The sequence below is a fragment of the Panulirus ornatus genome, chromosome 21 (assembly GCF_036320965.1).
Source record: "Panulirus ornatus isolate Po-2019 chromosome 21, ASM3632096v1, whole genome shotgun sequence".
NCBI lineage: Eukaryota > Metazoa > Arthropoda > Malacostraca > Decapoda > Palinuridae > Panulirus > Panulirus ornatus.
Window position 1 is genome coordinate 12,426,600 of NC_092244.1, and position 18,141 is coordinate 12,444,740.

At 37.2% G+C, this 18,141-nt stretch overlaps 2 protein-coding genes across 4 annotated transcripts in view; one reads left to right on the plus strand and one right to left on the minus strand.

Moving 5' to 3' along the window:
• The window catches only part of LOC139756368 (metallo-beta-lactamase domain-containing protein 1), a 22,376-nt gene extending 16,406 nt beyond the window's left edge, over window positions 1–5,970 (plus strand). The window contains exon 4 of the mRNA XM_071675745.1: window positions 2,933–5,970. Within this exon, the coding sequence (XP_071531846.1) occupies window positions 2,933–3,141 (209 nt within the window). The 3' untranslated portion in view covers window positions 3,142–5,970. The remainder of the gene's footprint in view (window positions 1–2,932) is intronic.
• Window positions 5,962–18,141, minus strand: part of LOC139756366 (uncharacterized) — a 47,566-nt gene continuing 35,386 nt past the window's right edge. For all 3 annotated transcript variants that reach the window (XM_071675741.1, XM_071675743.1, XM_071675742.1), the window contains exons 8-9: window positions 17,122–17,221; window positions 5,962–14,343 (exon numbers count right to left, since the gene is read on the minus strand). In XM_071675741.1, the coding sequence (XP_071531842.1) occupies window positions 17,132–17,221 (90 nt within the window). In that variant the 3' untranslated portion in view covers window positions 5,962–14,343; window positions 17,122–17,131. The remainder of the gene's footprint in view (window positions 14,344–17,121; window positions 17,222–18,141) is intronic.

Consider the following 18,141-nt stretch of genomic DNA (forward strand, 5'->3'; position numbering starts at 1 on the left):
CCATCACCAGACACTGTCACTATTGAACATTCAGTCACACATGACATCAACACCACTGACCCTCGCACTTTTGCCAAACCACAACACCTTCCTGCTGAACATTTGATGATTTCCAAGGGAGAGTTCGACAAAATACCAGAGATGGGGATCATCCATCCCTTGGACAGTTGTTGGACATCTTTCCTGCACATGGTACCAGAGTCTTTCCCCTGGTGAGTGGCGTACTTGTGGTGACTACTGTGCCTTAAATAACTCAGCGTGCAGACTACTACCCTATTCCTCACCTTGGCTTCTGTGGCTTGAAGGCTTTATCAAAGATCAGCTTGGTTCATGCTTTCCATCATATTCCAATAGGGCCTGCAGACATCCCTAAGATTGCTGTGATAATCCCCATTGGTCTATTCGAATTCATCCAGGTGCCATTTGGGTTGAGGAATGCTGCCCGTACATTTCAACGCTTTATAAACCAAACACTTCATGGAGTTCCCACCTGTTATGCATACCTGGAAGACATTCTGAATGGCCAGCAGCAATGAAAAGCAACACTTGCAACACTTACTTTAGTGATTTGCATGTCTAAGGAATTGTGGAGTCCTAATCAACCCCGACAAGTGTGTATTTGATATCACCTCACTTACACTTCTTGTTCATCAGATGTCTTCAGAGGGTTTCTTCCTCCTGGAAGAGAAGTTGGACATTACAAAGGGTTTTCCTCATCTTGTAGGACCTTGAAAATTCCTCAAATTCTAAGGAATTATAAAGTTTTATCATACTTTCATTACAAGGTGTGCTGACATCCTCAGTGAACCCCCTCCATAACCTCCTCAAAGGTACCAGGAAGAACTTTCTTATCACTTTCAAGTGGAACACAGAAGCAGTTAATGCCTTCATTTTGATCAAGGACGAGATCTCTATACACAGCCTCCTTGTATATCCTGCACCAAGTGCACCCTCTTCTGACACTTGGGCCATCCTCCACCAGCATGGTGATGAAGGTTGGCTACCCATTGCCTTCTTCTCTAAGAAACTCATGTTGGTGGAGAAGTACAGTACGCGTGATCTACAGTGCCATACAGCTGCCTTGTCCACTATACAGACAGTGAACTTCCTCATCAGAGAAGAGAGGAAGAGGTGGGGGATATCATAGCTTTACTACCTGTCCTCTAACTACTCAACTCCCTGCAAGCTCTGGACGACCAGCCTACTGTACCATCTGCCTCATCAACATCCAAGCCTTAATCTCAAAATACCAGGAAAAGGGGGAGAAGTTTAGTAACCTACAATCGCTCCACAAAGTGTTATCCTGCTGATTAAGCCCTTACTTAGTGGCAGGTCACAGCAGGTGACCTCACCTGCCCTAATAATCCCCAGAGAAATGAGTTTGGTGGCCCAACGTATGGTTGCATCAGTGACATTACTCCATGACATCCATTCTCTATGTTTGGCAATGGTAGATCAAAAGATGCTTCTGTAATTATAAATGACCTGACTATTTCCATGAGACATGGTGCCCCTCTTGCAAACGTAACCTTAGTCCAACAGCTTGAGGAGAGGTCAGGGTTTGCAAAATTCAGCAGCAAAGTCTCTAATTCCCTTTGGGAATAGCTATCCCTCCTAGGCATGACCTCACTCTCTCTTAAATACTTGGGCAGTCGACTAGGCAGTTCACTTGCGCCAGACAACAAGTACCATTCCAGTTCCTGAAGTCCTAACACCAGACTCAAGCTGCCCTCTGGGCACCAGTAGCTCCTGATGTTTCATCTTCCTAGCAGGTTTCATTTTGGTGCCTCTTCTCGAAAGTCCCCTTCGGTAGGACTTGCATGGGACACTGATTCTGCCTGTTACATGTAGCAGCTGTAACAACAAGGGACCTACAGCCATGACTGTGGCACTCCTGCAATCCAAGCACAAACTGACAGCTGCCGCACACTCTAGGAGCTGCAGTACATGCCATTTCCGCCTTCCTCAGGAGTTTCACATGGACTCAGCAGCCATGCACTTCTCACATGTGTTCCAGTGCCAAGAACATCTCTTATTTCTCAATCTGCCACCACTGACCTCTTCTTTCCCTCTATAAGCCGACTCCTCCAGTAGCTCATTGCCGCTGGGCTATTTTACCTTATTTACCCTTATCAGCAAAGCATTGTTGTTGTTGTTTAATGAGTTTCTATGCCCCTCTCTGAGTTATACCACTCCATATATTGATGACAGATCTCTATGTGAATATGTTTGTAAATAATTTGACTCACTTTTCCTAAATCATATGGCCATGGTTTCCATAATTGTGTATTTTGCTTTGCATAGGGGTAATGAGGTGAAAATGGAAGGGGAGGTATGGGGGAGGTACAGTGAAGGGATGAGCCTTGAGACCAAAATTCACCATGACACATTTCTATCGTCCTTCTTTTCTTTCATACATGTTTGTTATTTCCCATGTTAGTGAGGTAGTGCCAGGAACAAATGAAGCAGGGCTTCATTCGCTCATATCCATTCTCTAGCTTTCGTGTGTAATGCACCAAAATCACAGCTCCCATCCATGACCAGGCACTTCATATGATTTAATTCAATCCAGTCCACTATTTATGGTTACCATTTGAATTGGGTGCATATATTTTCGTTTTACGTATTCAAATATGTAAAAAACTGCTTCCAGAGAATGATATTCTCTGAAGAAAGTACTATACAACTATACATCTATACATCAAAATGATGGTGGATGATTTAAACAAAGCTTTTGAAACATTTGTTACATTCCGCAAGGATTCTTCATATGAAAACTGGCATGTAAGGGTTATTGTATTTATGCAGCCATGCTCTCTGTCCACACATAGGCATTTATATCTGGAATGTGCTTGTTCAGAAACAAAAAAAGATTATTGTATACTTTAGATATTCATTATTTCCTTTAATATAATTTTTCTAATTCCCCCAGGTGACCTTTTTGAGAGAGAAGAGGATATAGCTGACCCAACACTCTGGAAATATGTTGCAGGAAGTGAAAACCCGGAATTGCAAGAGAAACATCGAAACGAAGTTCTTCTCATGGCAGATTATATAGTTCCGGGTCATGGTCCAATGTTTAGAGTTACTGAGCCTATGAAGGAGGCTGCTATGGTATCAGTTAGTGGAATTAAGAGTTAATATGTGAACTAATCCTCATTGACAGTATGCCATGTTTGTGAAGAGTAACATAATATTTCTACCTAATTCTTTTACAATAGCTTCCATAACTGAAGTCCAGTGTTGTTTGTGAAACTTTACAGCCTCACCTTTAACAGGCCACTGGCAGAGGGTAACTCTAGTACTGTGTTTGCAAAGGCTCCTGTTTAATGTTCTGCATATTTCTCCCCAATGCTCCTGCCTAATGTTTGTACCTAGTACCTCTACCTTATGTGTCTGCCTAAATGTCCCTAATTACTGCTTCTGTACATTGCAACATTCGGCTCCAACATCTTTAATTCCCTTTGGGAATAGTTGCCACTCCTAGACATGACCTCACTGCCTCTTAAATACTTGGGTATCACCACAGGAAGGCAGTTGACTAACCTAACCTTACCTAGCCACCTGCTTACGGTGTTCACTGCAGGAAAATCTAGAGTTAAGAAGAATGAGCTAAGTGAACTAAGTGTCAAGTGTTATGTATGACAAGAAGAGATTGTATTCAGGTTAATTTCTAACGTGAATAATTTTCCCTTTCACTTAAACTCAAACAGGTATCTATTGTAAACTCAAACAGGTATCTATTGTACTTTAGTTTAAGAGGATTTAGGGTACAGGTCATTTTTACAGGTAATTTTTGTACATTATGAAATACCTGATGGAGAAATTTTTTGTAAATAGTGTTAAAGAAATTCTTTAGACTATATTAGATTCACCTTTTCCATACAGTAATGCTGCATTCTTGTTGGTTAATGCAGGTAGTCTGTAAAGTGAACAGGGGACAGTGATCTTTTATAATTACACTGAGTTCAGTGCATAGGGAGCACTTACTTTGATTTCCATGGGTATGAAAATATCAGCACAGCTTTCTCATTGCCCTTAGAGAATTTATATATTTACTTAGCATCCCTAATTTTCTCCTGATTGTCATTCTGGAGGCTAGACTTTGTAATGATTTTATTTTAAGTTAACATCACTTTTAAAGTAGAGTGGCCATAATTTTTTCATATACCCAGTTATTTTCTCTCCCACCTCAGTGAGGTATTAGGAATAGATGAATGTTGAGTGGCCTCACTTGCATGCTGTGAAATGTAATATCCCTTTCAGTGCTACAGATGTTAATAGCAGAGTGCTTTTGGCATCAATCAGCACACAGTATTTCCCACCACCAGATGGATAGAGAGTGAAGTAGAGGTGTGCAGTGTATGTGAGAGTGAGGAGAACATAGTCATGAGGAGGCCAACAGGATCACATCATGAGTTTTCATGTGACTTTGTGGTCAGAAGGTAGGGATTATAGGCTCATTGTGTATCCCTTCAATAACTGTGACTGCGAACTCTTAGTTCGAGAAAAAATAAAGGTTTCTCTTGTCGTTTTTTGCAACCCCTAATTGATCTGAAAAAAAATTGCTTTTTTTGTGCCTTGAAAAAGAAAAGGTACAGTGAAAAGGTTATAACATAGGCTGCCACTTACAGCTGAGTCCCACATATTACTCCATGGTTTATCTTGACCATTTCATATACCTCTGAATAGCCCTTTGATGGTGTATTCTACCTCTCTATATACTTTAGTTTGGCCCATCGACAGTGCATTGTATGTCAAAATATCACATTACTCCAGTTCACTCCATTCCTCCATCTCTAATTTGGTCTCCGTTCTTGTTCCCTCCAATCTTGACATACATATTCTCTTTTGTCAACCTTTCTGCATTGATTCTTTCCATATGTTGAAAGCATTTCAGCACACTCTCCTCTGCTTTTTCAATCACACACTTTTTATTACCATACATCTTTCTTACATCCACCCACCTTATCTGTTGAACCCATATCATATTGGGACTACTTTACCTTCAGACATCCATTATGCACTGCCACATAACGTTTCTCTCTGCACATTCTTCAGCGCTCTAAGAAACTTCCCTGCCTCCCACCTTATGATGACTCGCTTGTGCTTCCACTGGCCTGTTTGCTGCCATGTCCACTCCCAGGTCTCAAAACACTTTACTTCCAAGTTTTATCCTTTCAAACTCACACCCTAACTAACCTCTCCTTCATCCCTGCTCAACCTAATAACTGCTTCTATTCACATATACTCTCAACTTTCTCCTTTCACATGTACTTCCAATCACCACCTTTGCAGTTTTTCAGTTAAAGTTGCTAACAGTGGTGTGTCAGCAGTAAAGAACAGTTGACTCATTTATCAAGCCCTCTCCCCTCTCATTCCCTGTAAGCTGCATGCTCACCTCTCTCCTTAAGACTCTTGCATTGTGTCCAAACTCAGAGTATCTATGAAAGACAGGAAAGGACCCCACATAAAAATACACCATCTGTTGATTCCACAAAAAGCCACCATGGCAGTCCAGTTGGTTTACCTCCCTACACTCAAATCCATAAACCAACTGGACTGCCATGGTGGCTTTTTGTGGAATCAACAGATGGTGTATTTTTATGTGGGGTACTTTCCTGTCTTTCAGATACTCTGAGTTTGGACACACTTTTATCCACTTTGCCTTTATGCAATAGCATTATATATACATTCTGCCAATCCTCAGGCACCTAACCTCTTGTCTTTTGCTCATTATTATTAAATTGCAAGTTTCATATATTGGAGCAAACATCTTTGTTGGGCTGGATCCACATAACTGTATTAAAATGGGTAAGTTTGGTATATGTGAGGTTTTGGAAGAAGGCCCATTTGTCTTTGATGGTTGAAAAACTAAAGAAAGGCCAGCTGTCCTATATAGTTGCACTGAATATGGATCAAGGGGTAATGTAATGCTGAAGGAAAAATGAAGCAAACAAATCCTTAAAATTTTTCTTTATTTCCTATTTTCATACAAAATATATTTTATGGATATAATTATTATATAGTATAAGATGCACCAGCACTGACTGCTTATAACAGACAACAATATTTCAATCTGGGTATCCAAACTACAACTCAAAATTATTTTGTACAGTAAATAATACTGCCACAGAACATGAAGCACTCTTTATATAGAATGCAAAGCTTATTACTACTTGTCATGGTAAGATACTAGTAGTAAAGATATAAAATCTAAAAGCTTTGGTGGGCAGAAATTTTGATTTTTTACATAATGAATAGCTTCCTCCATGTAGTAATATAAAGCATGCTTTTTCAGCAAAATTCTCATTAATAATGTTAGATTTAAAAGTAAAAATTTGAAATATCAAAATTTTTAGTCTGCACATCTGGAAGACAATACTAATGGTGATAAAGTCCTCCTACATAATAAACTACACTTTGTCTATTAATCAAAATAGTTTCAACTATAGTAGCTAGATATCTTAAGTAAAACAATAATTCCTATAATGAAATATAACATATAAGTGCTCCAACCTCTGTAGACTTACTATTTACCATAGGGGCAAACAATAATATTTATGCTACATTTACTTGTACTGTGACACACAGCTACATTTTTCACTCATGAATATTATAGTGAAGGAATTATGAAAAAAAATGACAAAATACCTGAAATTAGCATTTAAAACTATATGACGTTTCAAGCTCTCCACTGAACTGATAGCCTTTTTACAACTAATGGGAAATTCCAATTGACTACTGTGTAGCAATCAGTAGAACTGTCAATGCAATATACACAAATTAGACAAAATATAGGCAATCACAGATAATAGAAAAATATGATAATTTTTTTTTTTTTTTGTAATTATCTCATGATACAACCAAAGAAATGTTTGTACTATATTTGTCCTTGTAGAGTTGCCTAGGGCTAACCCATGCAAATAACTTGGGTCAAACCAGAGTTCCTAGATACACGTAGAGAGAGAAGTAGGTTTAAAGCAAAGCAAAACATCTTAAATCATGAAAACAAAAGACTTAATAACCCTTAAGAAAAATATAATAATTCTTCATTTACAACAGTAATATTCTTACTCTTCATACTGTTGCTTTAGAAAAACTTTGTATTTAGGAACACATGGTTTCAACATAATGGAATGTATAAAGCTTTTCACTACACAAGAGAGATCACACAAGCATCATACAAGTAATCCTCTGAAGGTAAAAGCATTCTAAAACCTGATCAAAACTACATAAGAAACTGCAACAGGCTTTGACAAGTAACAGTACAACCTCGATTATAATCAATGCATGTTACAAAGAATTTTCTATGAACTGATTATTTTTGAATAAAGAATAAATAGTTTCATCCATATAATTCTAATTAGAACATTTAAACTTCCATAGTCAGGCACGCGGTGATGCAAAGAAACATTTTGTAATTGCTCCATGTGTTTTACATCCTGAAGCCTTGTACATTAAAATTAAACATATCATTAACTATCCAGCTCAAGGAACAAACACACACACACAAAAACTAAAACTGGATGCCTCGATAATGCTCTCATATGTATCTAGAACATACCATACTCTTGCAATAACAGGAAATGTGTTTATAATACAAAAACTTTTATATCATTACAAACACATAAACATAATATCAATATACAAATATATGCATCTATATACATATCTAGATATAACACACAAACATATAAACAAAGACACAACTATACAAACAAACTTACATCCATACAAACATATATCTAGCAATGGTTAGTAATCAGAATCAGATGATTTATGACGTTCAAGTTTTCTTTATGTGTATTCTTTGACTTTTCTTCCAATGTGTGGGGTAGCATCTCCTTAAGAAGATGGGTTAACTTAATTAAGGACTTACGAAGAAATTCAAACAGTAAACAAACCCCTTGGTCTTTTAGAGAAGGTTTGTGTTCAATGAAGATATCAAAATCTCATAGATTTGTGTAGTAAGAACAAAAGGGCATACAAATGATACAAAGAAAAAACAGTAGGCTTTTCATGTAACTACGGAGGTCAACTGTGGGTTTAAAGTGGAGTATTTATCAAGTCTATTCTTAAAAGTATCCATGGTGCTGCATTTAACTACTCTACTTGATAAATCATTCTATATATTTACAGTCCTACAGAAAAAAGTACTTGCCTCATTTGAAGTGATACATTGATGCCTATGAGTATGTATGCACTAAATACAAGCTAAATCGGACAAATCTAGACTGAATACCTGTATTACATCACCTCTTTACCTGCTCTTTTCCAAGCTAAATAATTTTACGTTGTTTAGTTGGCTATCATTACTTATGTCTCTTCATACAAATTTGAAAACTTTTTTTTTACTGCTTCTATGCACTAGAGATTATTTGTTAAAGCCAAGTCTTTTCCTCATTTTTAACATTGATATGTAAAAGTCTGCACTTACGGACAATCAAAATGCATGTTATCAATATCGTTAGTATCTATAAAAAAGAGAACTGGTCTGCAAACTGATTCCTGTCATGTCTATTGATTCTGAGGTCTGACCATAAATCACTACTCTTTGTTTATGGCCATTCAACCAATTTTTTAACTAATAAAGTACCACCCCATCTATACTATATGACTTAACTTTTGCTAGCAATGCTAGATGCCAAACTTTCTTAAATGCTGTTTGAAAATCTACATACATGAAATCAACTATTTAATTTTAATATGTGCTGATTATATAGAAAATCAACAGGATTTGTCACAAATGAAGGATTCTGTCCTAAATGATGGCATCATGTTGGCAAACTTCCAATCCTATAGACCTTTTCCCATTACAAGTGACATACTGAAAAGTGCAGTGAAAGGTCATTTTCCTTGGATAAAAATTATCTGAAGCCTGCTGTTTATGTTCGCTTCATTTACTGCTAATAGCACACCTTTAACTTTTATGTTAATGTGTTGTACATTGTTTTCCATCCTTGGCAATCTGCAACTTCCTCTCACTTTCTCTTATACATCACCCAATCATTTGCACTCCTTCCAACCATATATCTCTCTTACTCTTTCTCTAGGAACTTTACTTTGTCATCCCAACACTTGCTACCCTTTCTCACCTACCCATCTCCAACCTTATCCATGCCACAGGCCTCTTTCATATGTGCCAGCACTGCTTCTCTCTCTATATATATAATTTTATTATACATAATCACTGTTTCCCGCGTTTGTGAGGTAGCGCAAGGAAACAGACGAAAGAAATGGCCCAACCCACCCCCATACACATGTATATACATACACGTCCACACACACAAATATACATACCTATACATCTCAATGTACACATATATACACACACACAAACATATACATATATACACATGTACATAATTCATACTGTCTGCCTATTTATTCCCACATATATATATATATATATATATATATACATAAATGCCCATACACGCACATCTTTTATCATTGTTATACTTAATCACTATTTTCCGCTTCAGCGAAGTAGTGCCACAAAACAGATGAATGGCCCATCCACTCGTATACACATATATACAAATGTACATATTCATACTTGCTTACCTGGTGCTAACCTGCCCCACAGGAAACAGCATTGCTAATCCCTGCTTCAGTGAGGTAGTGCCAGGAAAACAGACACAGGTCACATTCATTCACACTCAGTCTCTAGCTGTCATGTGTATGCACCAAAACGACAACTCCCTAATCACATTCAGGCCCCACAGACCTTTCCATGGTTTACCCCAGATGTTTCACATACCCTGGTTCAGTCCATTGACAGCACGTCAACCCCGGTGTACCACATCGTTCCTATTCACTCTATTCCTTGCACGCCTCTCACCCTCCAGTATGTTCAGGCCCCGAATGCTCAAAATCTTTTTCATTCCATCCTTCCACCTGGAATAAAAATAACATAATCATGTTCCTACAGTATTGCATACTTCTGCACTGGAAAAGATAGGTATCACCATTTAACAACTAAATATTTAACAAGATTTACAAAACAGTGTTTCTTATACTATTCTAATTGAATCACTGTGGGTTTCTTATCAAAATGAAGACTGAAAATAAGGCCAAAGAACAACACCACAGTAAAAATGAGCAACTAACTAAAATATAAAAAACACATATGAGAGCATGATCTGAGGTACCCATATAACCTCAAACATCATCTTGTCTTCTATTATTGTACTTTATGTAAAAAATTTAATCATAATAAAAACAATTAGCTATGCTTAGCTGCCACAAAGTCTCAACAATTCAATGCTTTTTCTAAATATATTTCATACTCCAAGAGCATTTTCAGTTATAATATAGCGACAAATCATCGATCATGATTTTCAACAATATTACCGTATATACCCGTGAAACCATCAACTTTTTGGGACACTTTTTTTTTTTGCAAAAACTGGGGGTAGCCTCTTTCACAAATAACAGTTCCAGGAGGCTGAAATGTACGGCTGGTAAGAGCCCAAACAAAATTAAAGAGATGTCAAGTTGCAATACAAACAGTAAGAGCCAACAAAAAAATTAGATGCCATGTGCCGTAAAACAATAAAGAACAGAAGAAAGATTCATTCATTATTGAACTTAATTTGCAAAACAAACAATATTATTCTTAGTCCTTCTGCTGCAACAGCCATGGCCTATGCAGCCTACAGAGGTCTCACTACTAGTCCCCTAAGAAATGAGACAAAACCACAATTGATATCAAATACTAGAAAGATATTTGATAATCTTCTATTTATCAACACATATAGGTAAACATGAAAACTTACATGTTCATGATTAAAATGTGGTTTTGTCTCAAGTTTTATGGAGGACTGGCAATAAGGTGTTCTGCCAGAAGGTGGCTTTGTTGCCAGCATGGAGGTCTGTATATAAGTAATTACTCTATAAAATGGCTGATGTGAGACTGACATCTCACAGATGTACCATATCAAAGGACTATTCTATAAAATGGTTGATTATGTGAGGTTGACATCTCAGATATATATAAGTCAATGACTTATTCAAGTTTGTGTGAAGACTGAAACTTGAGTTAACGTGTATTGTAATATAAGTGTAAAGTGGTTATGGGGATGTTAACAAAGCATAGCCTAATTTTATCTTTGAGAGCTTACTGATAATTTTAGCGAAATCTTATCAAAATATTGCTTAACTAAAGTAATAACAGGGAACTGTATTTCAAGAATATCAGACCTATAGCTGGGATATAAGCAGTGTTCCGTGGGGGAAGCAGTGTTTATTGGCATAAAGCAAAGGTGGCACACATCACTCTACTGAAAGCAAGTGTGTATGATGACTGATGTATGAGTTAACATGTTCTGTAACAGATGAGTAGGGTGGTGAGTAAAGTGGTTATAGAAGTGCTTAACTGTGTTATTAACAGAGACCTTTACCTTAAGAAAACATAAGGTCCACACCCATGGAAGAAGTCATGTTCCTTTGAAAAAAGCAGTGTTCCTTGGGGAAGGAGCGTTCCTGGTGCACCAAAATACAGCTGTTATTCACTTCTGTACAATACAATATATGCATTATCTGTTATTTTTCTTAAAAGTCACACTGTGATGGACATCTTAAAAGTGTCTATAATAAAACTTTTGAAGCTTTGGTTGATGACCTGGCACCAGTGAGACCACTGGCAGGCAATGTAACATTTTGTCATGCTTACCCATGCAGTTATGAATATTTTTGCATTTTCACAATAAGACAGGTAAGATATAGATATGACCATTTCATTCATATCAGTAATTAAAATGTACATTTTATCTATAACTGCATTAGGCAGCAAGTTCTGCTGAATGACACTCACCACCCCATGACAACTCCTGGATATGAGACCAAAACATACTGCATATAAACATTCCACCTGATACAATTTGCTTGCGACTATAAATGGTTTATCTTGTGTCTGCTCTGTCTTACTGATGGTATGGTTAGTATGCATATATGTCTCAGTCACTTCAACAACCTTGACACTGAAAAACTGAGGTCCAAAATTATATGAGATATTTGATAAATGAAGGATGTTTTGGCCAAAAAACTTAGGTTGACATTTACTTGAGGCCATTGGTTACATGAGTATATACGGTATCATTACTTTCATAAAGAAAAAAAAGGGGGCTTTTGAAACAAGTACATCTGAAGCAGTTTCACATTCTTAGTAGTGAGAAATACTCTTCATAGTAACAAAAATTTCAGTTTTTAAGGAAAAGGTTCACACTTTCATCATCAGAGACCCTTATACAAGTAAACCAAGATGAAAATACTCTACAGTTGTTGGAAACTGCAGGATTTCTAATTACAATGTTGGTATTTGACAAACAAGATTTAACAAACCAATTCTTCACAGAAAATTTCATATTCTGGATACTGTCTGAAGGCTTATATAAGGACGCAGCCTTAAGAATATATCCTCTGTATGTTTGCATGATGCTGAAGGTAAAATGATTCTATCAATAAGAGCAATTAGACTTCAGCATGGACAGTGGCCTATTTAAAGACTATGGCAAAGCTTAGGATATCTGATTTTTCCCATGCAGAAGGGAAAGAACTAATCAGTATGGGACATTTGGTATGTAAGTTCAAAACATGAAGACCTACGATTCAATTTTTCTAATTTATCAAAATAAGAATATATAAATTATATAGATAAATAAAAAATATATACATCTAACTATAGATATTTTCCAGGATGTAGCACTGCCACATGAAAAGCCTTCAATATGACAGACCCCTCTTACAAATGTATTCTTTCCTTATCTTTTCATCTTATTCCTTGGGCTCTGCTGCCCCTAAATCCATCTGAACTTCTCTATTTGCATTCTTCTGGTTATTCTTGCTAAATACATTTTCTTCATATGACTATACCTTTTACTGTGTTACATTGTTTCTCATCTCAGTTCCTTGTTCTTCATTACCTACTTTTCTACCACCATATCCACCTGTCAAGAACTGCATCTTTCACTAGTCCAAAAGACCCCCTTTATCACATTTTGAATTATGAGAGGTTTAAGCCATTACTGTACTATCAAAACTCATTTCCATGCTCTGACTCCACTTTGGTACTGAGATACAGTATTACTTGCTCAATCTTCTAAATAATCTAGTTCTATACCCAAACTGACATAAAACCCTCACATCGTAATCTTTAAATATATATATCAAACAAGCAAGAGAAGCTTGACTGAGTTTGGTAAAGTTTGAGAAAGAAGAAAGCTGAGAGTAAATGTGAATAAAAGCAAGGTTATTAGGTACAGTAGGCTTTCTTCTTTCACGCACTTTACCAAACTCAGTCACCAACTTCTGCAGTTTCTCACCCGAATCAGCCACCAGCGCTGTATCATCAGCAAACAACAACACTCAAGACTTTCTACTGTGAAAATAATACTGTACTGCTCTTACCTATCACACTGCATCCATCAATCCAATATGGCTGTTAGAAAACAATGGAGACTTGAAAAGCACTAAAATTCTTGAGAACGGACAAACTATTACTGATGAACCTTTATTTCTCATAAAATCAAAACTACTTTCAACTCACCTGAACAAATGTACAAAAACTCTTAAGCATACAATACATTTTTCATTAACATTGTCCTAATCGAAGTTGTATTATTCAAACAAGATGTGGGTACATATTTAAGAGCCAACTAATGTACCAAAGCATTAAATTTCTTCCAGTATCATTTAAAAAAAGCATTATGAAAATGTTCATGAGCTGTTTATAAATAAGAATGCAACATTCAGGCATATTTTCATAATGCCTTTTTTTCCTCTATTCGTATCAGAGTTACTCAATCAAAAAACTTGTGCACATGGTTATACTACAGTGAATATTCTATTACTATGGTAGCTATCATCGAAAATCAAACGATCAACTGTGGCTTTCTTTTTTTAGAATATTTAAATGTTTTTTATATTCCATTTGAAAAAAAGATTCTGAGGTAGCTGGTAATGATCTAAAAAAAAGCTGATGACATGATTCTACTGCACTGCTGTTGAAATCACAAATATTCAATTATAAAAAAATTTCATGAAGAGGTATATTTGGAGAGATCTAGATAATTTCAGCATACAGTTTTCTCATTTGTAGGCTGTTCCACTACAAATGGCACATATCAGGATATCTGCCTCTGGAGTAGTTAAGAGTGATTAATATGACAAATTGTACCAGGCAGAAACATAAATATAATCTTGAGATATTCTACTTGATGAAAGCAAAGCAAAAAAGATGTCCATGATAGAAATGCTTCCTCTAGTCTTCACTCTTCCATCTGATCAGCTTCTTCATGTCTCCACCAAAAATCTAGAATATTTACTTGTGCTGCGTATCTGAAATGTAACAATATACCAAATGTATTTAACACTAAATAAATTCAAAAGCTTCATTTTGCTAATGCAACTGCAGACAGGACACAAAAGAAATTGATACTGCTTTCTAAAATGGAGGAAGATATAAGCCAAGTGCAGAGAAGCGTCTGAACATGATTTAGTAGACAACAGAAAAAGGTTAATTCATGTTCTTCACAGTTAGTATAAAAGATCAAACTGTACAGGACAATACATATTACAAGAAAAAAGATGAGAAAGTCAGAGATATGAAAGTGTGATTACCATGTAGTAGTCTTTGGGGCTTTCTATCACCATGGGCCTTTGGGCCCAGGCTACCGGGTTGGGTCACTTGTAGACCAATCTGTTGGAAGCCACAAACCACATGCCTATGCAGCCACTATCCATCCAATTGTGTTGCTGATGACTGCAAACATTTTGTTGAGATTTGGGCCTCTAATGTTTAAGGTGTTCTCTTTTTGTGAATATCATGCCTTTTGATTTTAGAGGTAGTATTCTATAAAGTCTTCTATGCCTGTTCTGCCATCTGGGAATCATTTCCATGCAAAAGGATGGGGACCAAGCCTTCTAGTGCAAATGATGTTATAACTCTCCTGTCTGTAGTACAAAAGTAAAGCTTTTGTGATTTAAGCTGTTCTCTATTTTTTTAGCTCATCAACATGGGCTGAGAAAGATCTCTGAACACTTTCTAATTCTGAAATTTTGTCAGCCTTGTAGAGTGAGGTTAGCACACTGCAGTGTTCTATTGGTGAGACAATATGCCACTTGAGTGTCACTGGGTTTTCCTTCCAAGTCTTGAAAGTTTGCATGAACCATGCCACCATCCTTTTAGACAAAGCAACTGTTGCCTTGTGTTCACTGAAGGTAAGGTCATCAGACATTATTACTCTGAGGCCTTTCACATAGTTCAATCAACATTTTCCCCACACCAGAGGAGTTTCAACTTAACCACATTGAAAGGTGCAGTGTTCTTACTGACCCTCTGGAAGACTTTTAGTGTCCTTTACTGATGAAATTTCATACTTATTTTAGTATGCTTAATCACTGTTTCCTGCATTAGCAAGGTAGCGCCAGGAAACAGACAAAGAATGGCCAATCCACTCATATACACAAATATATATATATAAAAGCCTATATACACACATATACAAACACAAACATATATACATATTCATACTTGCTAGCCTTCATCCATTCCTGGGGCTACCTCTCCCCACAGGAAACAGCAAAACTACACCCTGCTTCAGCGAAGCCACATGTGTAATGCACATGTGTAAAGCTGTCACGAGTAATGCACCGAAACCACAGCTCCCTATCCACATCCAGGTCCCACACACCTTTTCATGGTTTACCCCAAACGTTTCACATGCCTTGGTTCAGTCCAATGATAGCACGTCGACCCTGGTATACCACATCTTTCCAATTCACTCTATTCCTTGCACATCTCTCACCCTCCTGTATGTTCAGGAACCGATCACTCGAAATCTATTTCACTCCATCCTTCCACCTCCAATTTGGTCTCCCACTTCTCCTTGTTCCCTCCACCTCTGACACATATATCCTCTTTGTCAATCTTTTCTCGCTCGTTCTTTCCATGTGACCAAACCATTTCAACACACCCTTTTCTGCTCTCTTAACCACACTCTTTTTATTTCCGCACACTGTTAGTCTAGCAACCATGAGACGGCTCCCAGACATATGCAATGAAGTGACTCATGCTGTGATACCATTGTTATATATAAACTTGAGAGAGCTATTATATAGATCCCATACTACAATCTGTCCTGTGCCACATACGCATTGTGTTACTACTGCCGATACCATCATTATATATACATTTGAGAGTGCTATTATACAGATCCCATACTTCAATCTGTCCTGTGCCACAACCCACTATCACAAATGCATCTTCACACTTATTGGAATGCTCCCTGCACTACCTCACACCACATATTGTCCTCAAACATTTCATTTCCAACACATCCACCCTCTTCTGTACAGCCCATGCCTTGCAACCCTATAACATTATTGGAACTACTATTCCTTTAAAAATTCCCAGTTTTGCTCTCCAAGATCATGTTCTCTCCTTCCACTCATTTTTCATCGTTCCCAGAACCTTCTCCCCCTCCCCCACCCTGTGACACATCTGCTTCCATGGTTCCATTTGCTGCTGAGAGCACTCCCAGATATCTAAAACACCTCACTTCCTCCAATGTTTCTCCATTCAAACTTACATCTAATTAACTTGTCCCTCAACCCTACAGAACCTAATAACCTTGCTCTTATTCACTTTTACTCTCAACTTTCTCCTTTTACACACTTTTCCAAACTCAGTCACCAACTTCTGTAGTTTCTCACTCGAATCAGCCACTAGAGCTGTATCATTGGCAATCAACAACAGGCTCACTTCCCAAGCCCTCTCACCCCCAACAGACTGCATACTCGCCCCTCTCTCCAAAACTCTTGCATTTACCTCCCAAACCAACCTATCCATAAACAAATTAAACAACCACAGGGATATCACACACCCCTACCACAGACCGACATTCACTGGGAACCAACCACTCTTCTCTTCCTACTCATATACAACCTTACATCCTTGGTAAAATCTTTCCACTGTAACTTAACTCCTACACCATATACTGTTACGAACTTCCACAAAGCATATCTTATCAACCCTATGTCTCAGATCCATAAATGCTACATATAAAGCCATCTGTTTTTATAAGTATTTCTCAAATACATATCAAACTGACTTACTTAGTTTCATTTAGCCTGTGATGACTCCATGCCAGACATATACATTTCCTTCCTCTTCCCGAACTTCAAGGGTACTGCGTCCAGAGTTGGTAAGCTGGTACTGAGGAAGACATTTAAACTAAAAATCTTAGATAAATGTATATCAACATGCAGTGTACATTCAAATATTACACTGAAAACATCACAGAGAAAATAGAACCCTGAAAAGAAGAAAATACATTATACTATCTTTACTTTGAGAAATACTAATGGATCAAACACATGCAATGGTTAAAATGCCTTGTACAGATCTGCATGAACATCTAGACACTAAACTTCCTTAAACAAAATGACGATGCCATACTTCACTGACTAATTTTTGAAGTCAATCAAAGTCTGAACAAGCTTAACTCACAATATAAGGTACAGTATACACAACTGAGAAAACCAGAATCAATGCCACATGGCAAATTGGTTTTTGCATACACACATACAGGGTGGCTAGCTGACAGCCACCCCCCACAAATGTTCATCTTTCCTTACGAGGCTGGTGTGTCTGTAAACATAGTGTAAACACATGAGAGACAAAGCGATACAAGTGTAAATTTCTCTGTCTATAACATGTATGTAGTATTCATAGCAATTGCACATCCAAGGCTTTATCTTATCAATGAAGTCAAAGTTTCCTGAATTTGAAGAATAAAAGCTGTAACTCATGGGGCAAGCAGGAGAGTAACTATGTACTTCTGCTACCAGATTCTGTCCAAGAACAGAATCAAGTCTTCTGTATCATAATTTACCTCCTGTACTGGACACACAGTTACTTATATACATGTGAGCATCTGACACTAAGTAAGATGCACCCACCACCCCATTCCAAGCAAAACACCAAAAAAATGAACAAATATGTACGAATATGTTTATGGTAACTTGCAGGGGCACAATGTAACATTCATCTAATAATTCCAACTACATTCTCACTTCCATGATGTGCTCAAGTGCATACAGCATCTAATATTATTATTACTATTATTCTAAATA